The sequence below is a fragment of the Macaca mulatta genome, chromosome 7 (assembly GCF_049350105.2).
Source record: "Macaca mulatta isolate MMU2019108-1 chromosome 7, T2T-MMU8v2.0, whole genome shotgun sequence".
NCBI lineage: Eukaryota > Metazoa > Chordata > Mammalia > Primates > Cercopithecidae > Macaca > Macaca mulatta.
Genome location: NC_133412.1, coordinates 75,902,404 through 75,925,995, shown reverse-complemented (window position 1 = coordinate 75,925,995; position 23,592 = coordinate 75,902,404). Strand labels below are relative to the sequence as shown.

Here is a 23,592-nt window from a genome sequence, read left to right as displayed (position 1 = left end):
CTAGCTACTCGGGAGGCTGAGGCAGGAGAATCGCTTGAACCCAGGAGGCAGAGGTTGCAGCGAGCCAAGATCATGCCACTGCACTCCAGCCTGGGCAACAGAGTAAGACTCAGTCTCAAAAAATAAAAATTAAAAAATTAAAAAATTTCAAAAATAAAAAAAAAACAGAAAGAAAAGAAAAGAAAAAGAAAAAGAAAAAATAAAGAGGTGAAAGGTACTGAACAAAAACTAAGAAGGCTGAGAGCCAACTCTGAGGTAACAGCTGGGAACTGAAGCAGAAAAGCTAAAATCCGCCCCAGTCCCATTGCTGATAGACTCACCATTTACTAACAGAGACACCATTCCTCCTTTTAGATCGTTTCTTCATTTTTCCAGTGGGAGGCATGTTTTTGAAGAGTGAGAACAAAAGATAATGTTTTTAAAAATCTGACTCTAGTGTTTTAAGGGGAATTTTCCTAAAGTAAAACTTTCCCTTACCTAAAAGAAATAACAGGCAATTTACAAAAGTAGAAATTCAAATAGATAATGGGCTCATGTTTTTAAAAATTCAATTACATTAGTAATCAAAGAAATGCAAATTAAAATGAATTACCATCTTTCTCCTCTCAAATGGGGAGAGATTTAAAAGCCTGATAAAGTCCGGCCCTGGTGAGGGTGAGAAGAAATAGGCATACACTGCTGAAGAGAGTGTAAATTGCTACGACATTCCTGGATGGGTAATTTAGAAATACTTAATCAAAAGCCTTTAAAATGTGCAGACCCTTTGACCTAACAATTTTACTGCAATTATTCCCAAGGGATAGAGACAAACATCTATTTGCGAAGATCCTCATCACTTCATCACTGTTGCTAATCGTGAAAAATTGAAAACACTCTAAATGCCTAACATTAAACAAATTGCCATAATACAATGGAATAATGTTCAATCATTGATAATAATGTTGTTGTAGGACATTTTTATTAATGTGAGAAGATATTCATGTTATAGTGTTAAATATACAAAAATATATGTGTAGCATGTCCTTTTTTGTTTAAACATGCATATATATGGATAAATGCAAAGAACAAGATGTGGAATGACAAATGCCCATACATCGTTATCAGCCTTTCTATCAGTACAGAGCTCCCCAGCCTTTTTGACACCAGGGACTAGTTTTGTGGAAGACAATTTTTTCACTGACAGGGTGGGTGTGGGGTGGTAGTTTTGAGTAGATTCAAGCACATTACAGTTATTGTGTACTTTATTTTCTATTATTGTTACATTATAATATATAATGAAATAATTATACAACTCACCATAATGTAGAATCAGTGGGAACCCTGAGCTTGTTTTCCTGCAACTAGACAGTTCCATATGGGGGTGGTGGGGAACAATGACAGATCATCAGACATTAGATTCTCATAAGGAGAGCACAACTTAAATCCCTCACAGGTGCAGTTCATGATAGGGCTCGTGCTCCTATGAGAATCTAATGCCACTGCTAATCTGACAGGAGGCAGAGCTCAGGTGGTAATGTGAGAGATAGGGAGTGGCTGTAAATACAGATGAAGCTCTGCTTACTTGCCTACTGCTCATCTCCTGCTGTGCAGCCTGGTTCCTAACATGGCCTGGTTCCTACCAGTCTGTGGCTCAGGGGTTGGAGACCCCTGTATCAGTGGACAGTCTCTATTTGCCAGCAGTTCCAGATTAACAAGTAAGTGCATGCCTTTTGATATTACACAAGTGTTTTCCCAACTTGATCTCCCAGGAAACTTCTACTGGGTCTTCAAAATGTAATTCAAATGTCATTTCTTTTCTGAGTACCTCTATCCCACTCATACCAAAGGTAGCAGGCCAAGGGAAACAGCCATGAGGTTTCAGCTTCAACAACAGTTGTTCCTTGCCTGTGTGTTAGCCTCTGTGCTTGGAAAGGCAAAAGCTTTCCCCATCTCTACCTTGACACCCAAATTCCAAAATAGATACAAACATTCAGAAAAAGAAATTTCCTCTCTGGTCACTCTTCTAGCAGCTGAATTTATTCTACATAACACACACACATACACCAGAATCTTGGCTATTCCCAGGACTTCCTTGAAGCAGCATTCAAAGTACATACTGCCCAAGCAGGACTAGTCACTACCCACCTTTCTCCCATTTCCAGTCCATCCATCAAAGGAGAGGAATCAAAGGCCAAGAGGTAAAGAGAGAAGATCATGGAATCCTCCCAAACTTACAGTCTGACTTCTAGGGACCTCAAAAACAGGAGATGCTCAGGACCAACCAGGGAATTGGCCTGAGCCCAGCTGCCTCCAGGCAATTCTCCTCCTGCCCTAGATGGCTTTCAAAAGAGAAATGCCTGGGTAAGTCATTCAGACAGCTCAGTTCTCTACTCATGCCTCACCCCTGGAAGAATAAAAGATAGACCTGTCACATTGGTCACTGTAGCAATACTGGGTGGTACAGAGCTTTCATAGCTTGGCTGTATTGGGAAAACTCGGGATTTGTTTGCTAAACAAACCTCTGCTGGAGGAGAAAGTGGGAGGAGAAAGTGGGAGGAGGAATGGTCCTTAATGCAGGAATAACAATTTCCTCTTGCTCTTCCCCATCTGCCCTGACACTGCTAGGCTTGTTCAGAAAGTGTTCACAGAATCACACATCGTTGCGGGTATCAGGAACATTACACATCCCCTAATTTGAACTTCTCACTTTAAAGATGGGAAATCCAGGTCCATAAAAAATAAAATGATTAACCTTAGGTCACACAGCTAGTTCTTGAGCAAGCTGGTGGCCCAGTTCTACTAGAGTTGGCCCTTGGATAGCATGGGTTTGAACTGTGCAGGTCCACTTATACATGGATTTTCTTCCCCCACTGCCACCACTGAGACAGCAAGACTAACCCCTCCTCTTCCTTCTCCTTATCAACCTACTCAAAGTAAAGATGAGGATGAAGACCTTTAAGATGATCCACTCCCACTTAATAAATATATTTTTCTTTCTTCTAATTTTTAATAACACTTTGTTTTCTCTAGCTTACTTTGTTGTAAGAATACACTATGCAATACATATAACATACAACATATGTGTTACTCCACTGTTTACGTTATCAGTAAGGCTTCCAGTCAACAACAGGCTATTAGAATTTAAGTTTGGGGGAGCCAAAACTTATACATGGATTTTCTACTGCATGGGGGTCAGTACCCCTAACCTCCAATGTTGTTTAAGGGTCAACTGTAATTTTCTCCTCAGTGCTATTTGTCACTATCAGAGGTAGAGTTACCATAAATCTTATGCAGCTAAAGCTTTGGAGTCCCTCACTTGCATGGGATTCTTTCAATACCTGATGGGGTCCCAGTCATGTGTTTACATAGGCATGTGATTTTGTACCACTAGCAGGAGGAAGGTATTTTAGCCACAATTAAGATTCCTGTGTGGGTGGTATTGGAGTTGAGTTGAGGATCTATTTAGCTTGGGTTTAATGAAATTTATTTGTATGATTTGCAGGAACTTTTGTGGATAACTAAGTTACTGTTGGCCATCTGATTGCAGCAATGGCTTCTAGGAGCATCATGACCTGTGCAGACTCACCAGCATCATAACACGAAGGTCCCATGATCACGAGCACATTGCCTTCAGCGTCTAGCACTGGATGTGAGCCATGGAGGAGAAATGCAGCATGCAATGGACAGAGCTGGAATCTGCTTTATAAGATGCTCTTTCAAAACTCACAGCTCTTAAAAGAAGCTTGATAGAAGTTTTCTCAAATTTGACAATAATCCCAAATGTTTACTTGATATTACCCCAAAAAAACAAATTGTGGAGCTGAAAGAAATTTTTCTTTAATTGTCAGTAGCAAAAAACAAATTTTGATCAACCATGCTACAGAAGAGGTTGAATTATCCTTATTTTCTCTATAGAAAATGGTATTATATAAAATGTCATATGAATAGAGCAATCAAAGAAAATTCAGCCAAAAAAGATATGAGAAAAAAGGATTATAAAGCAATGCCAGGAAGTCAATTTAAAAATACATTATTTTTCTGATTTTGTGAAGCTTTGGTATTTGTCAGCTTTTAAAAAATCATTGCTTTGTAAAAGTTTCTTATTCTAGATAAGTGTCCTTATTCATACTTAATTTTGTATTTGTAGTTTTGTATGAATACCCTTAAGGAGAGATCCAAAGTTGTATAAGCTTAAGCCCGCCCAGAACCTAGGTCTACCCCTGATTATTATTATTGCAGTACTGTATTTTACATTAATAGTAATATTTAATGAGTACCTACTAGGTATACCAAGGAGTTGTAGTTGGTTGCCTGAAAGTATAAAATGAAAGGAGTTCATTTTATACTTTCAGGCAATCTATATCCATTCTACAGCCAGAGATGTTTAATCAAAAAAGAGAAGGACCTTAAATATGATAGATACTCTCACTTCAACATGCTCCCCTTCCTTGATTTTGTTTATTTGTTTGTTAGTTTGTTTGTTTGAGATGGAGTCTCACTCTGTTGCCAGGCTGGAGTGCAGTGGTGCAATCTCGGCTCACCGCAACGTCCACCTCCCGTGTTCAAGAGATTCTCCTGCCACAGCCTCCCGAGTAGCTGGGAATACAGGTGCGCGCTGCCATGCCTGGCTAATTTTTGTATTTTTAGTAGAGACAGGCTTTCACTATGTTGGCCAGGATGGCTTCAATCTCTTGACCTCATGATCCGCCCGTCTTGGCCTCCCAAAGTGCTGGGACTATAAGCATGAACCACTGCACCTGGCCATGCTCCCCTCTCCTTCTTAGCTATAGATCTCGGAGCATTTTACAATCATCTCTCTTGACCTCAATTTATTTGCATTTTACAAGAAGAGAAACTGAAGCACCTAAATGTATCCACTTGAAATTAATAGTGAGCTTCTGAGTCCCTGACTTCCTAGGTTAAGAATGCACCAATGTCCTGGGACTACAGGAGGTATTTGTAGGGTGCACTCTAATTGCCTATATTCTGGCATACTGAATTATTCCTCAATGATTAGTCTAGCCTATATATTTATGTCTTTAAGCAGTAAAGCTATATCTACCTATGTATCTATTTATATACATATTTTGAAGAGAAATTTCCCATGCCCTTAAACAGAAGACACTCAAAATTATCTCACCTTTCTTGGTGAGAATGAATGTTTATTGCTATGAAAATTACTATTATGTTCAACCTGTTCTGTGTGAAGTATGTAAACTTAAATCTCTGCTCGAGAGAACTGCCGTTCCTTGCTTTTGTCAAAGAAGCATCTTTAGTATCTTCCCCTTATTTTAATTTGCTGGTTGCAGCGAGATAATTGGCTTGCAACTTAGATCAAAAGGTTTAATTGTATGTAAAATAGGGTTGTAAGGCAGCCCTGATTATGGTAGCATGAGGCTCTCCTCAAATGGTGTACAGATTTTATAGCATGATATCCATCTGGACTCTCCCTATGCATGAATTGGTTGTTGTCTTGGTTCTTACTCTATTTTAAGAGAGCTGATCTCCCTATAAAAAATGAGGAACTACTATGCAAGACACAAATTAGAACCCATATGGATGCACCAGGCTTTGAGAAACTCTCTGAGAGGGCAAAATAGCAGCCAGTCTATTCCTAGAGATCCCTGTTTTCCAATCCATGAACCTCTTGAATCATGTTTGGCATTCTTCCTCCTCCCGTTTCTCTCCTCACTGAGCCCTACCCAACAACAGAAAAACCCAGAACACTGTTAAATGTGAGTACAATTGTTTATCCTCCCACCCCCACCGAGGGATTCTAGATGGTGAATTGCACTCTGAAGAGCTTCCTAAACTTATAAGAAAGTGATTCTGAAAAGCTCAACATTTTGGTAGAACGGAGAGATTTGACGTTGCTTCTGCTCCAAGAGCAAAAGAGTTGGGTGAGTATTCTTCAAGCACCCGGGACATGCCAAGACTGTGAGAGCACATTCACAAACTCTATCTCCTTTCATCTTCACAACAGGCAGGTATCATTTTCCTCATTTTATAGATGAGGACACTAAGGTTTAAAGAAGCTAGATAACTTGCCTAAGAGCACATAGTTTATATGCAGTAGAACTAGGATTGCAACTCAGTTCTCTCCAAAGATAAAGTCACTTTCTGGCACTACATATGAAAATTAAGTTCTAAAATCTTTAGCCATGCTGCAGAAGAAATAAGAACAAAAGAGAAACCATGGAGGATCACAGTTGTTTGTGAAATTCTCCTGTTTTACGTTGTCCTGTGGTCGCCCACGAACTTGTAAACCGCAGGATGCCATATTCATCTTTCATGGATCTTGGTGTGCATACATCAGCTTGCTGGATGATTTTGTGCACTGAATGTTTCCCACGGTATGTTCTGTTTTTGATCTACTCTAATTGGTCTCCGTCTCCCTTTTGTGAATTATAATACTCTTCTCCTCCACGCATGTGTCACTCATGAAGTTCAACAATCCCTCCAGCCTTAGGAATACATCAAAGCAAATAACACTGATCACTGCCAGTTGGTTCTCAGGACTCCACAGCACACTGCCTGCGGGAAGTTAGGAGATGACTCTGGAGAGAAAATGTTTGTCCTGAGATCCACTAGCCTGATCCTTCTACGAGCAACTCCAAGAACTAGCAAGTACAGCATCTCTGTCTCTATCCCTCTTAGAAAAATTATTATCTAGACAAAATTACACTGTGCTATCTGGTATTGTGCCATTTTAAATTTCAGCCTAGATCAGTAAAATGGATAAATGACTGATTGAATGGAATGGGGTTCTCAACTTTGGCACTGTTGACATTTTGGACTGTATAATTTTGGGTTGGGGATGAAGGACATGTTCTGTCCATTGTAAGACATTTAGCAGAGTAGGACGCTAAGTGTTGCAAGATGTTTAGCCAGTAGCATCCCTTGCCATTATGACAACCAAAATTGTCTCTAGACTTTGCCAAACATCCCCTGGGGGGAAAAATGCCCTAGGACAGCCACTGGAATTGAGTGAAACGAACATGTATTATCTGAAAATCAGATGGAGGTTTCCTCCCATTAGGACTCAAGGTAGGTCTAAAGATCTTCCACATTATGTCAACCCCCTTCTTCATGCACCCCCAGAATATCATACATGAATATTGCTTTGATCATAGGTACAGTGGGTACATCCAAATGCATTTTGTTCTAGGTAATGGGGAATTTAGCTTTCCTCAAAGCAATTCTATGGATCACATCTAACAAAGACCAAGCACATGTAATGTAAGCACATTTACTACCCTGTTACCTTTATATCCAAGCACTTGATAAATACAACAGCATACTAGTTTATATCATACCAGAGAGGTCGCCCACACATCAGATGGAACACACATTTACTTGCACATTATTAGTCATAAAAATTTTGTCCCTGTGCCATTTGCAGAATTAAATAACCACATGGGAGCAAAACATTTAGAAGCAAAGAGAAAAGTGATTTTTCAGATGTGATTGGAAGAAACGAATGGCTGAGTTATCAGGTCATTATAGAAATACTAGCGTAATTCCAGATAGTCCATGTAACTTGTAAGGCACACCAAATTAAACAGCACGTGTAAAACTAACTCACTTTCACAGACCTTGTTAAATTGGCCACAAAGTCTGTACACCAAGAAAAGATTCAAAGAGTTACAAAAAGAACTGTGACTGGGTTGGCCTAGAATAGAATAGAAGACACTTATTTGTGTAATCAAACCTGGACTTTGTAAATGAGGGATCGATTAACCACATAGAGGTTGTATTCAAAGATGTTTGTCCCTGCCCTATGACCTGGAAAATAGAAAAAGGGCTGAGTAAAGGCCTCTCTTTCCTGCTGCTCTCCTCTTCTTTCCCCTCACCTTCTTCCTTCTCTGTTATTAAGCTGATGGTTGTCATCTTATCACTATCTATTTATTGATATCAACTGGTTTTATGCTAGAGGCCAAGAGGCCTCACGGTCTGAATTCCTCAGGAATATTCAGAATGCAGATCTAACTAAATTAGTGATGGTGGCCCCACTAACATGAGTTTGTGCCTTTACTAGTCCCAGGTTAGGTAATTTGTATATGTCTTTCTAATTTATTTATTAGTACTGATATAAATTGGTACTTACATAGAATTCAGTCATCCTCTGGCTACCTAGCTTAGGTGATTTCAGCAAGAGATGTCCAGAGTCTCAACATTGGGTGACTGAAGAACAGAAAAACTGGGATGAAATATCTGTCAACATAGCTCAACAAGGAATCAGGAACAGAGAGTCTTCAAGATGGCTGACTAGAGGCATCTGGTACTTGCCTCCTCCACAAAGAAGAACCAAAATAGCAAGTATATTATTACACTTTGAATAGATCATCTAAGAAAGAACACTGGAATTCAACCAAGAAGTGGCAAGAAATACCTAAGGCAAGGAACGAGAGGGAAGTCAGGCAGCTTTCTCGGCCAGGATCAGCTGGGATCCCGGAGAGGCTCCCCAATGCAGGGAAGGCTAGGTAAGGGGCTCCCCGTGGTCTGCATTCTCACCATGGACTCATGCAGCCCTACCCATGGGAAAGCCCTTTGACCATTGTGGGCCCTGAAACTAACGTAGGTAGCTACCTGGAGACCGTACAATGGTATTACTCCAGAGAGGGAGCTCACACTGGGTCCCACAACCACCCCCACAAGTCCTAAGAAGCTACAGGAAGGTGCTATTTTGAGAGCCCAGCCCTCACCAGACTGCATTGTGCTATAAGGTCCAACAGCCCCTGTATCTCCACATTCCTGGAGCCCCACTGGCATCCCTAACCTTTAGCCATCACCACTGCTGGCTGCTGCCTCCAGGGCAAAAGCACAAGCCATTGGCAACAAGCCTGCCACTCCCAGTGGGACCTCTGTGCATTTTCATGTCCCCTGAGAGAAGACTCCCCCACACACAGCCACCGCCACTATTGGCTGCTGCACCCAGGGCCAAAGCACAAGCCACTGGCAGCAACCCTGCCACCTCAGCAGCAGAGCCACTGTGCACTTACAAGGGACCTGAGGACAGGCTACCTTACCTGCAGCCATCCACTGGGGTGAAAGCATATACTCCCCAGCTGCCTGTCTATGACTGCTGCCACTAAAAGCAACCCACCCAAGAGCAGGGCCATGACAGCCACTGCTGTCCTCATCCAAACATTCCACTGGGGCCCTAGGGATCACCCCACCCCTGCCTACCATAGCCAGCACCTGTATGCACTACCAGAGGGCCAGAGGACACACCTACCTGGCCCATCCTTATCCTCCCCAATACCAAAATGTGTTATCTGAGATCCTTGAGTTCACCCTGCCCCATTTACCACCATTGGCATCTGAGCACTCCTCTGACGGGATTGAGGACAGGCCCACTCAATCTGCAGCTACCAGCATAGCAGGCACCCACGTGCATGCACCACCTGTGTGCCTCAAGACTGGCCCTCCTCACCCACCACAGCTGCTACCAATACCAGCACAGGCCACTTGGGAGCTAGAGGGTTGTCCTGCTATGGCTACTGCCATTACTCACGCCCTGCCCACTGCCCAGGGTCCTAAGGACCCACCCACCCACCTGGCCCACTGCCACCATTGCTGGCACCTGAGCAAGTCAGCAAGCCACCTGGCTACCCAAGAACCAAATTGCCTAGAATAGCTAACACCAATGCAATCATATGCCACCCTGAGGACCAAGGAAAGACACGCTCAGCCTTCAACTGCCTTCACTTGGGCCTGAGGATTGGACTGTCTGGTGTTTTCGTTCCCAGCAAAACTTCACCACAGCCTCCACTAACAACTGCAACCAAAGTCACTGAGAAAATCACAGACACCACTAACACCATTTACAGGTGAAGAAATTACATGGAGACTACTACTGCACACACCCAGAAGTAAAACCAAAGTGTCCTAGCTAACCAACACCACTGATACATCTTCAGGAAAAAGCCCTCACCTACAAAAGCAAATCCAAAAAAATGGGAGAAGTGACTGTTTTATCAGATGCGCAGATATCAACATAAGGACAAAAGAAACATGAAAAAGCAAAGAAACATGACACCTCCAAAAAAAGTCGTAATTCTCTAGCAACAGATTACAATAAAAAGGAAATTTACAAAATCCCAGGAAAAGAATTCAACATATTGATATTAAAGAAGCTCAGAGATTTTTCAAATGTACAATTAAATTAATTTTTACTATAATCACCCTGTTATGCTAAAGAACACAGATGAACAATATAAATATATCACAAAAACAATTCAGGATATAAATGACAAATTTACCAAAAAGATAGATATAATTAAAGAGAACCAAACAGAAATCCTGGAAATGAATAATTTATTAAATGAAATAAAAAATACTTCAACAATAGACAGCTAGAACAGAAGAAACAATTTCAGAGCTTGAAAACAGGTCTTTGGAAAAAAACCCAGTAAGATAAAAATGAAGAAAAAAGAATGAACAAACCCTACATGACATATGAGACACCTTAAGGTGGCCAATTATTTAAATATTCAGTGTCCCAGAAGACAATAGAAAGACAATAGAATAATAGAAGGCAATAGAAAAATAGAAAACCTATTTAACAAAATAGTGGCTGAAAAATCCCTAATTCTAGTAAGAGTTTTAGACATCCAGATAGAGAAAGCTTATAGATCCCCAAATAGACACAATTCAAAAACATCTTCTCCACAACACATTATAGTTAAACTGTCAAAAGTCAAAAGCAAAAAGAGAATTCTAAAAACACCAAGAGAAAAGTGTCTAGTCACTTATGAGGGAACCTCTGTTAGACTAACAGGGAATTTCTCAATAGAAACCTTACAGGCCAGGAGAAAATGAGATGATATATTAAAAATGCTGGTGGGGTGGGAATATTATGCAAGAATGCTATACACAGCAAAGTTATCCTTATAAATGAAGGAGAAATAAAGTATTTTCAAGACAAGCAAAAGCTGAGAAAAGATATCACCACTAGACTGTATCTGCAAGAAATGCTTAAGGAAGTCCTACAACTGGAAATGAAAGAACAATATCTACCATCATGAAAACATGTGAAAGTATAAAACTCACTGGTAGAGTAAACACACAAATAAAGAAGAGAAAGGAGACCAATGTGGTGACTCATGCCTGTAATCCTAGCAATTCAGGAGGCTGAGGTAAGCGGGTCACTTGAGGTCAGGAGTTTGAGATCAGCCTGGCCAAAGTGGCAAAACCCATGGCAACTAAAATAGAAAAATAAGTTGGGCATAGTGGCGCGTGCCTGTAGTCCCAGCTACTCAGGAGGCTGAGGTGAAAGGATTGCTTGAACCTGGGAGGCGGACGTTGCAGTGAGCTGAGATCACACCACTGCACTCCAGCCTGGGCAAGAGAGCAAGACTCCATCTCAACTGAAAAGAAAAAAAAAGGAGAGAGACAGAGAGAGAAAGGATTCAAATGTTACTGCTACAGAAAACCACCAAACCACAATGATTAACAATGTGAGAAAAAGAAAGGAACAAAGGTTTCTTCATATATGCAAAATAACAAGAAAAAAATTCATAAAATGACAGGAATAAGCCCTCACTTACCAATAATAATCTTGAATACAAAGGCATTAAATTTTCATTTAAAAGATATTGACTGAAATAATGAATTTTTAGAAAACACTGAACTATATGCTGCCTACTAGAAACTCATCTCACCTGTAAAGAAACATATAGGTTAAAGTCAGGGAATAGAAAAATACATTCCACATGAACAGAATCAAAAGCAAACAGCCGTAGCTATACTTGTAGTAGATAAAACAGACTATAAGTCAAAAACTGTTAAAAAAACAAAAAAGACAAATGTCATTACACACTGATAAAGAGATTAGTTGAACAAGAGGACATAACAATTCTAAACATATGCGCACTCAACACCAGAGCACAAAGATTTATAAAGCAAATAGTATCAGATATAAAAGAACAGGTAGACTCTAATATAATAATAGTTGGGGACTTTAACACCCAACTCTCAGCATTAGGCAGATCATCAAGACAGAAAATTAACAACAACAACAAAAAACCATTGGATTTAAGCTGTATATTAAACCAACTTAGAACTAACAGACATTTACAGACCATTTCATTCACAAGTTACAGATATACTTTCTTCTCATCAGCACATGAACCATTCTCCAGGATAGACCAAATGTTAGGACAACAACAAGACTCAACAATCACAAAAATAAAAATTATATCAAGTATCTTCTCAGACTACAATAAAATAAAACTAAACATCAGTAACAAAGGAACTTTGGAAGCTGTACAAATATATGGAAATTAAACATGATCCTGATTGACTATTAACTCAAGGAAGAAATTAAGGAGGAAATCAAAAAATTTCTTGAAACAAAGGAAAATTGAAACCCAACATACCAAAATCTATTGTACACAGCAAAAGTTGTGCTAAAAGTTTATAGCAATAAATGCCTACGTCAAAAAAGTAGAAAAACTTCAAATAAATATTCTAATAATGCATGTGAAAGAACTAGAAAAGCAAGAGCAGAACAAACCCAGAATGAGTAAAAGGAAATGACTAATAAAGATCAGAACAGAGATAAATGAAATACTGACTAAAAAATAATACTAAGTATCAACAAAATGAAAACTTCATTTTTTGAAAGATAAGTACAATCGACAAACTGCTAGATAGACTAACCAAAACACCCAAATGAACAAAATCAGAAACAACAACAACAAAAAAGCTATTACAACTGAGACCACAGATATACAAAGATCATCAGAGACTATTATGAAGAACTATACAGTAAGAAACTGGAGAAGTTAGAGGAAAGGGATAAATTCCTGGACACATACAACCTACCAAGATTGAACTAGGAAGAGATAAAAGACCTGAATAGACCAATAATCAGTAATGAGATTGAATCAGTAAAATAATAATTTAAAAAAAAAAAAAGTCTGAGATGAGAGACTGGGTTTTTCTTTCTCCCATCAAAGAAAAACCCAGGACCAGATGGCTTCACTGCTGAATTCTACTAAACTAACAAAGAACACGAGTTTTTCTCAAACTATTCCAAAAAACTGAAGAGGTGAGAATTCTCCCTAATTCATTCTACAAGGTCAGCATTACCCTAATACTAAAACCTGACAAAGACTCAACAGAAAAAGAACACTGCCTGCCAATATTTCACATGAACATAGACACAAAAACAAAATGCTAGCTTACATAATCTAATACGCATCAAAATTAGAATAAGCCATGATCAAGTGACATTTATACCAGGGATACAAGAATGGTTCAACATACACAATTCAATAACTGTCATATATTGCATATTTAGAAAGAAGGATAAAAGCCATCTGACAATCCCAATACCTGCTGAAAAAGCATTTGATAAAATTCAACATCCCTTCACAATAAAAAAAAAACTCTCAAAAAATTAAACATAGAAGAAACACTTCAACTTAATAAAAGCCATATATCACAAACCCACAGTTAACATCATATCAGAAAAGTAAAAACTGAAATCCCTTCTTCTAAGAATTGAAACAAGACAATGATGCCCATTTTTGCCACTCTTATTCAACATAGTACTGAAAGTACTAGGCAATCTGGCATGAGAAAAAAAATAAAAGGCATCTACCTTGGAGCCAGGCACAATGGCTCACACCTGTCATCCCAGCACGTTAGGAGGCCAAGGCGGGCAGATCTCCTGAGGTCAGGAGTTCAAGACCAGCCTGACCAACATGGTGAAACCCCATCTCTACTAAAAATACAAAAATTAGCTGGGTGTAGGATGCCGAGGCAGGAGAATCGCTTGAACCTGGGAGGCAGAGGTTGCAGTGAGCCAAGATCACACCACTGCACTCCAGCCTGGGCAACAGAGTAAGACTCTGTTTCAAAAAAAAAAAAAAAAAGGCATCCACATTGGAAAAGAGGAAATCAAATTGTCCTTTGAAAATACCATAATCTTACATGTACAAAAGTCAAAAAACTCCACCAAAAAACTTTTAGAGCTGATAAACAATTTCAGTAACGTGACAGGATACAAAACCAAAACACAAAAATCAGTAGCATTTTTATATACCAATAATAAAATAACCAATAAAAAAAACTACATCAAGAAAGCAATCTCGCAATAGCTACCAAACATAAAATACCTAGGAATAAATGTAAGATGGTGATTCTTAGCATTATTTTTTAGTCAGTATTTCATTTATCTCTGTTCTGATTTTTATTAGTTATTTCCTTCTACTCATTCTGGGTTTGTTTTGCTCTTGCTTTTCCAGTTCTTTCAGGTGCATTATCGAAATGTTTATTTGAAGTATTTTCTATTTTTTTGAAGTAGGCATTTATTGCTATAAACTTTTCTCCTAGCACAACTTTTGCTGTGTGTCATAGATTTGTAAGTTGTGTTTCAAGGCTTTAAGGTGGTGAAGGATCTCCACAAGGAAAACTGCAAAACATTGATGAAGAAAATTGAGGAGGACACTAAAAAATGGAAAGACATCCCATGCTTATGGATCAGAAAACTTAATATTGTTAAAACAACCATACTACCCAAAGCAATCTACAGATTCAATCCAATCCTTATCAAAATACCAATGTTATTTTTCACAGAATTAAAAAAAAATCTAAAATTAGTAGAGAACCAAAAAAAGAGCTTGAAGAGCCAAAGCAATCCTAAGCACAAAGAACAAAGCTGGAGCATTACACTACCTGACTTCTACATATATTACAAGGTTACAGCAACCGAAACAGCATGATATTGGTACAAAAACAGATACATAGACCAATGAAACATAATAGAGAACCCAGAAATAAATCCACATATTTGCAGCCAACTAATTTTGGACAAAGGTACCAAGAACATACACTGGGGAAAGGACATCCTCTTCAACAAATGGTGGTGGTAAAGCGGAAAATTCACGTGCAGAAGAATGAAAATGGACCCCTATCTCTCAGCATGTCTAAAAATCAACTCAAGATGGATTAAAGACTTAAACATAAGACCCAAAACTTTAGGACTACTAGAATAAACCTTAGGGGAGACACTTTAGGACACTGGCCCAAGGCAAAGTTTTATGGCTAAGACCTCAAAAGCACAGGTAACAAAACCAAAAATAGACAAATGGGACTACGGTAAACTGAAAAGCTTCTGTGCAGAAGAGGAAACAACCAATAGAATGAAGAGATAACTTGTTGATCGGGAGAAATATTTGCAAACTATTCATCCAACAAAGGACTAATATCCAGAATACACAAGGAACTCAATGGCAAAAAATATATAAATAAATAATTTTATTACAAAGTGGTCAAAGGGTATGAATAAATCTTATTATTCCTCAAAATAAGACATACAAATGGTCAACAGGTATATGCAAAAATATCCAGCATCACTAATCATCAGGTAAATGCAAATCAAAACCACACTGAGATATCTTACCCCAGGAAGAATGGATATTATTAAAAAGACAAAAACTATCAGATGCTAGTGAGGATGCACAGAAAAATAAACTCATATGCATTTGGTTGGAGTGTAAATTAGTACAGCCACTGTGGAAAACAGTATGGAGATTTCTAAAAAAACTGAAAATAGAACTACCATGTGATCCAGCAATTCTACCACTGAGTATTTATCCAAAGTAAAGAAAATCTGTATATCAAAGAGATACCTGCACCCCCATGTTTACTGCAACAATATTCACAAGAGCCAAGATAGGGAATCAACTTGAATGTCCATCAGTGAATGAATGGATAAAGAAAATGTGGCATATATACATAATGGCATACTATTCAGCCATAAAAAAGGATAAAATTATGTTATTTGCAGCAACATGGATTGAACCAGAGATCATTATGTGATGTGAAACAAGCCAGGCACAGAAAGACAAATATTGCATGTTCTCGCTCATACGTGGGAGCTAAAAAAAAAGTGGATCTCATGGAAATAGAGATTAGCTTGTTGGTTATCAGAGGCTGGGAAGGGTGTGTGGTGGTCAATGTGGAGGAAGAGTAAAGAGAGGTTGGTTAATGTGTACAAACACACAGTTAGAAAAATAAGTTTTAGTGTTCAATAGGAGAGTGGCATGCCTATAGTTAACAACAATGTATTGTATATTTAAATAGAGCTAGAAGAGAGAACTTGAACTGCTCCCAACACATAGAAATGACCAATACTCAAAGTGATGGATAGTCCAAATACTCTGAGTTGATCATTACACATTCTATATATGTAACAAAATATCACATGTATCCCATAAATATGTAAAAGTAAAAATACGATGTATCAATTCTAAAAATAAACATCAAAAAGAATCAGGAATAGCAACTCCAGTAACATTTAGAATACAGCTGAAGTCCTAGAGAAGACTCAAAGCTCTGCTCCTCATGGTGACCTACATATGCAGAGATAATGGAATTCTAGAAGTGAGTCTGCAGGTTTGAGCATCTCAGTACAGGGTCTGATACCTTCCAGGAAGATCACAAGAAGGACAATTTTCTAGGTCCCTCCTATTAATGCCTAAATGTTCCAAGATAAGTGGGCTAATGCCTGGTCAGCATGAAAAAAGACATCTGATTAAGAAACTGGTGATTTCACAAAGAGGGGATCCTAGAGCATTTGACTTCAGATCAGCCACTTCAGAGGAGGGGAAGCTGGGTCATAGGGTAGGACTATATTAGGTTTCTCAAGGAAGGAGGGTCTATTTTTTATGAAAGGCTGCTTCTTCCAGGGATATTGAAATAATTGAAGCATTGAATTCTCTTTACTATTTATCATGGCCAAATTTCAAATATGGCATGCTCATAATATTAGGAACCTCAGCCAATAAACTTAATTCCTCAAGCTTCTGGATAGTATTTAATAGATGCATGACCTGAAAAAATTATAATTCATATCTTTTCCCCAATACTCTTCTCACACAAGTAGCGAATCATGGAACAATATAATTTTACCCAAAAGACTGCCTAATCCAGGATTTTTTTGAAAGGTCAAAAAACTCCTACTGAGAGTATATGATCTAGATTTAGATGCCACAGGAGACACAGCATTAAATATCACTGTATCACATAAAGAAAAATGTTTATTCTCAGTAAAGAGTTTATTCTTTTGGGAAATGTCTGTTCAAGTCTCAGTTATTAGTCTATTTCCAATACCTCTCCAATATTTGCTAATCTTTTTAGAAAACAGAAAGCAGACCTGAGGCTCAGAGACTGCACAGGCAACAATATCTAGCTGGATTTAAATAACATTATGTGTTTATATTACATTTATTTTTGTGGCTACTTCCTGTATGTGCTAAGTGCTACTGCTATACTATGGCTATGTAAAAAGTTTCACCTTAAATAATGTTAGGTTAAAATGATTACATTTTTGATGTGCAGTTCTAGAAAAAGAAACAAAAAAAATTTTAATGTACAGATTTCCTGGAAATAATAGTGTTAAGTAAACAATAGTCTAGTTGAACCAAAATTTGAAAAAAATTATAAAAGTAGTATGCAAATGATTAAAGTTTAGGAAAAACTGATCTTATCACTACCACTTATTTTACAGATGAGGAAATTGTTTCCTAAAAGGTTACATGGCTTGCCTAAGGTCACATAGCCAATTAATAGCAAATCCAAGATTTGAACCCATGTCCTATGATGCTCAGTCTTATCAATAATCATCTGTAGTGGATGCTGGGCGTGTTCCTCCAAGATCTCCCCTTCAGAACTGAGGCAATTATCCCCCCAACCCCAGAGAGTATTAGTGACCAACAGCTCTCAGCAGTATCTTCTGGAAATTGCTGTAAGGTTAAAAAAAAGTATCCAAGGTCATGTGACATTATGATATGGTAAAAAATATATATATATATTTCCATATATATGATATGGTAAAAAATATATATATATATTTTTCAAAATATATATATATTCATCCCCAGTTCCTGGCACAGAAAAATCCTTCTAATTTCCTGAATGATAGGAGTATCTTTTGTTATAATATTTGGTCTTAGTCCCTGGTCCCTGACACAAGAGCTTCTAAGACCCTTGGAATTTCCAGAGTGCTAAGCATGTCTTTTTGTATGCTAATGAGATGGCTGGTGACTGGAGGACCCTAGACAGATTCAGGATGGATTCTAGTTGCCAGAAAGACTAAGACATAGTTGGAGGGTTGGAACTTTCAGCCTCACCTCACAACCTTCAGGGAAAGGAGAGGGGCTGGAGATCAAAGTAACTGCCAAAGGCCAATGATTCAATCAATCAGGCCTATGTAATGGATCCTACATAAAAACCTCAAATGATGGGGTTCAGAGTGCTTCCAGGTTGTTGAACACATCGACCTGCTAGTAGGGTGGTGCACCCTAACTTCCTGGGACTAATGTTCCTGCTCTCAGGACCTTTCCAGACCTCCTCTATGTACCTCTCCATCTGGCTATTCATTTTTATCCTTTATCATAAACTGGTAAATGTAAATAAAGTGCTTTCCTGAGTTCTGGGAGCTGTTCTAGCAAATTATCAAACCTGAAGAGGGAGCTGTGGGAACTCCCTGGCTATGAAGCCAATTGGTAGGAATTTTCAGGTGATTGGCATACGAAGTAGAAGCAGTCTCATGGGATTAAGCCCTTAACTTGTGAGATCTGATGCTAACTCCAGGTAGTTAGTATCAGAATTGATGTTAAAGGTAGGATACCCAGGTGCCATCCAGGAAGTTGAAGAGTTGGTTGTTATTGTGGGAACCACCTCACACATTTGCTATCAGAAGTGCTATATTAATACAAACAGATCATAGTAGCCATGTCCCATATCTGGAAGCAGCCTTCATCCGATGACTGGCCAATGATGCAGGGGAGAAGGTGTACAGCCTCAACTCCTTTGCTGTAGGATGAGACAATTGCTGAAGGACCATCTAAGTTGCAGAGCTCAGTGTGGAATCATCTGGAGCCTCTGTTGTGACTACATTGCAGTTCAATCTCCCCTCTGCCCAATCCTACTTCCTTCATGATCCCACATGCGGATCCAGGCATTCCCCCAATAAACTTCCTGCATGCAAATCTTTGTCTCAGAATCTGCTTCCCAGGGAAGCTATAAAACATCATTTTTCTTCTCTATTTCCAATTAAAATATAAAGTTATCAAAATACCATGTCATTAAAGAGGACAAAGCAAAAGCAAGTAAATATTAATGTTTTCATTACCTGTGACCAGATTAGAATATTTAACTCAATGCCAAAGGCTGCTATAAAACTTACATCATAAGAAATCAAATAGAGTATTATCATAGATAACGTATATGAATTTAGGGAGATTTTTGGTCAAAAATTAATCATAAGATTATAAATGAGAGCTTAAACTTGATAGTGTCAATTATAGATTTAGCTCTAATTTTTGAAGTAACAACTGCAAATATAGAGATTCAAATATTTGAACACATATCCACATCAGACAGTAGTTCACATTGTCTAATATTATTTTAAATAATATGCTATTTTGAAAGAACTTTTGATGTAATTTCAAAGATATAAAACTAGATTAGAATATAATAGGAATGTTTCCTCACCTAACGAATTCAACAGACACTTAATAAAGGCTATATTTCAGGGAATATAGACTTCAGTAAGATGTTATTGCTATTAGAATATTATCAGCATATTGAAGGGCTAAGACTCTCTCATTGTCTCTTTAAATACTGTTGCTGCCTCATTCTCTCCTCTCCTTCCAGAACTCCAATTAAATGTATGTCCAACCTTCTCACTTTGTGTATCTTACCTGCCCTTCAGCATGTTCAATTATTTTGACTTTCTCTGCTTCATTCTGTATAGTCTCTTATGACCTGATTTTCAGCTCTTTCTTTGACCAAGTCTAATCTGCAGTTAAACCTATTGAGCTGTTCATTTGGTTTTTATATTTTTTGTTCAAGAACTTCTTCTGATTAATAGTTCCTCTTCAAATCTACTGTATCACTTCTTGTAGATTATAGTTCGCTGTCCAAAATTTCAAACTTGGCTTCTATCTCTTTTACCACAGCAACCAAAGTTATCTTATATTCTATGTGCAGTATTTTCAGTTTCTGGGGTACTGGTGGGTCTAATTCTATCATCTATTATTTCTTATGGTGTTTATCCATATTAACTTATCTCCCTCTGATGCCTGGTTTTTAAATTACTTGTAGAATTAATATAGGGCCTCATATCACATTTTCTTCCACCAGTGATGTTTTTAATTTGCAACTAGCAGGTACTTAGGACTTTTAGGCATATGAGACCACCTTTTCAAGTCTTCAGATTTTCTGAGTCAGCCAGAAGAGTTGGAGAATGACTCTATGTGAAGACTAGCTTGTGTATGGTTCACTTTTACTTCTAGAGAGCAGTCCTTTAGGTCTCAGCCCTAAAGCGGGGAGTGGATCGCTAGTGTCTCCATTCCTGGAGAGCTCTATATTGTTCTTGTTCTCCTAGATGAGGAAAGTCACTGAATATACAATTCAACCTTTCCAACCACACCTTCCAAAACAGTAAATGCTTCCAAAGCTGCTATTATTTGAATGTGTTCCCCAAAAACCATGTGTTAGAAACTTAATCCCTAATGCAATTGTATTAAGGGGTAGAACCTTTAGGAGATAATTAGGCAATGAGGTTTCTTCTCTCATGAATGAATTAATGCCATTATTGGGGGAATAGATTTATTATCTTGGGAGTGGGTTTCTTAGAAAAGGAGGAATTTGACCCCTTCTTGCTCTCGCTCTCCCTCTCTTTGGCTTTCCATCATGTGATGCCTTCTATCATGTCATGATGCAGCACAAAGGTCCTGGTCAGATGCCAGCCCCTTGATCTTGGAATTCCCAGGCTCTAGAGCTATGAGTCAATAAATTTCTGTTCATTATAAATTGTCTAGTTTTTGGTAATCTGTTACTGCAGCATAAAATGGACTAAGACCAAGACAAAAGTACCAGAGTTTTGCTCTTTTCTCTGAATTTCTTACCTCTCTTGACTTCAATCCATTACAAGCTCATTGTATCATTAGAACATTGATTTTTAGAATAAAAAATTTATATTTTATCCACATTTTTAAATTATCTAAAGTTCAATAGTTGGTCTGAAATATCTAACCTACCATTATTCAAGAGCAGAGGTTCATGGAAGGTTAGAGATCAACTGAGATCCCCCTTCTTTAAAAAATACACTGGGAACATTGCTACCGCTTCATTTATAATAATGCTTTATATTATTTGTTCATATATTTACTCAAGCAATCACATGGCATAAGTTCTCAATCTAGTTGTGGACAAATCTTCTGAGATTCAAATGTTTCGTGTAAGTGCATATGTATGCTTATCTAGGGTTTTTAATTTTCTGGAGACTCTCAAATGTATATCTGATTCTTCATCTCTGGGAGGGCAAGAACATTATATTTATTTTGAGGCTCTCAATGCCTAGTAAGGGTTTGTTGAATAGATGAAGGACAACTATTTTTATAACCAAGTAAATCATAGATGATTCAAGAGAGAGGTACAAATGCTTGGGTGCAACTTTGGAGAAGGGAGATATGCCATCTACTTACATTGTCAGAAAAGGTTTTCTTCGAAAAGTAACATTTTAGTTGATCCATCAAAGGTATTTATGACTTTCACAAGTATAAATCAAGTATGAAAGATGTTGAAGACCAAGTGGGGATATAGACATAGGAAGAATATTGTGTCCAGTACAGATACATGAGAGATATATAATTGGAAAAAAAATTGTGAGATTTATTTCACTGGAAGTTGCTGTATTATCCTGACCTTTAAGATCTTCATTTGCTAAGACAAAGCCCAAGTAGTGTTTACCTGGAAAAACTTAAACCTGATCAAGTGGCTTATTGCCCTGAATTGTTCACAAGTTTTTATATATATCTACCTGGAGAAAGTGTCTTTAGCTTTCAAAGGGAATCAGTGGGATTTAAAAAAAAAAAACTAAAAGCTTATAACTCACCGCCTTGTAGTGTATGAATTGATAACCACATAGGCAGACAGAAATGCATAGGCATAGCTAAACATGTTACAGCCACTGAGTGTTTTGATCTTCCCCAAGAGACTTGGAGTAATGATGCTACTGTGTTCTCAGTTGGTCACCACAGAACAGAGAGGTCATAGAGCAAAGGGGGTTAAGAGTGACCACAGCATTCTGGATCTCTTTCTTCCTGACATCAAACATTAGCATTTGAAAGAATTTTGATAGGAAAGTGTCTGCTGATAAAATTCTGAAAAACTTTCCACCCACTACTTTCCACTCCCTGGCACAGAGAGGCATTTAATAAACATATGAACAATAACAAGAAAATAATAATATGCCAAAGAAACAGATTATATTACTAGGCAAATCTCCTAGCACTGATGTCAAGACAGAGAAGATACTGACCCATAGGATTCAAGTCAACCAGAAAGTCAGTGGCAGTACCCAAAATCAACTCTGGCTTTCCTAAAGCCCAGCCAAGAAACCTATATATGTTAATTTAAATAAATATGTACATCAGATTTCAAACTTTCAAATGTTATCATGCAGAGCTCTATTGGGTGGCACAGAAATGAGGCCTTCCAGTAAAAGAAATTTTAAAGCTACAAATGTGTTAACTCTTGGCACAAGCGAGTGAAGAGTAGTATGGCAGAGAAGCTCTATGAAAGCAACAAGATATAAGGAAAAGGAAATGATATGGTGTGAAATTCAGACATCATTAAGTATAAAAGTTAGATCATGGGGGGAAAGCCTTGCAGCAAAAATAAACCACTAAAGAAAAGTTTGGTATATTTCACTATTAAAAAGTAACATATATAAAGTCAAGCCCAAGTGAAATGCTAGAAGAAAATATACTTCTATTTATTCAAATTATGGTACAACCATGAACTAAAAAACTATGTAACTATCACACAAGATTAAGCTGGCTATATGTGTTGGTATGAAAAATGTTCAAGTACATTGGTATGCAGGAAAAGCAAATTGAATAATCGTGTGTAAAAATGATAAAGATATAGGTATATAATGATAGAAACATCTCATTGCTATATGTACATAAACATCTAGAAGAATACTTAGCAAGTGCTTACGAAGTTGTCTTAGGAAGTAGAATCTAATGGGGAATTTTTTCTCCCTATAATTTATAACTACATATTAATTAAATTTTTTACAAATAGTGAACTGGTATTACCTTTACGGAAAAATATGTTTAGTGGAGAAAGGACAGGTAAAAACAAAAGGGATGCTGTAGACTGGTGAATGGAATGTATTAGAATCTGGAGTCAGACTGCCAGTGTTTAAACTGCAACTGCTACTTAAAGACTGCAAGAACTAAAGCAAATGCCTGGTGTTCTTTATCTGTATCTGTAAAAGGGGGAAAACAGCCATATATTCCTCACAGGATTGTTGTGAGGTTACGTAACAGAAGACAGGAAAAATACTTAGGCTATTTCCTGGTACGTAGTAAGTGCTCAACAAATGTGAGGGGTTCTTGACAAAAACACTTCTTGAATTTTAATGCCCATTTTTCTTCAAATATTATCACCTTAACCCCTTCTAAAGTACAAAAATTTAGTTGTCATTTGGGTCCATTTTTTTTTTCCTTTTGAACATATTAGGTTGGTGCAATTAAAGTCAAAGAGAAAGTGGGATTTGCTTATAGTGTCCTCTTAATC

General features: G+C 37.9%; 1 protein-coding gene and 1 long non-coding RNA gene across 6 annotated transcripts in view; one reads left to right on the top strand and one right to left on the bottom strand.

Moving 5' to 3' along the window:
• Positions 1-23,592, bottom strand: part of AGBL1 (AGBL carboxypeptidase 1) — an 857,161-nt gene that overhangs the window by 823,260 nt on the left and 10,309 nt on the right. The window contains exon 1 of one of the 5 annotated variants that reach the window (XM_077940233.1): positions 8,087-8,279. The exons of the other annotated variants lie outside the window; for them this stretch is intronic. Coding sequence (XP_077796359.1) covers positions 8,087-8,101 — 15 coding nt within the window. The 5' untranslated portion in view covers positions 8,102-8,279. Of the gene's footprint in view, positions 1-8,086; positions 8,280-23,592 lie in introns of those variants that run through there. 5 annotated transcript variants of the gene reach the window in all.
• LOC106999275 (uncharacterized) overlaps positions 1-23,592 on the top strand; it is a 33,389-nt gene that overhangs the window by 3,262 nt on the left and 6,535 nt on the right. The window contains exons 2-3 of the long non-coding RNA XR_001446067.2: positions 3,540-3,628; positions 5,760-5,879. This is a non-coding gene — a long non-coding RNA (uncharacterized LOC106999275). The remainder of the gene's footprint in view (positions 1-3,539; positions 3,629-5,759; positions 5,880-23,592) is intronic.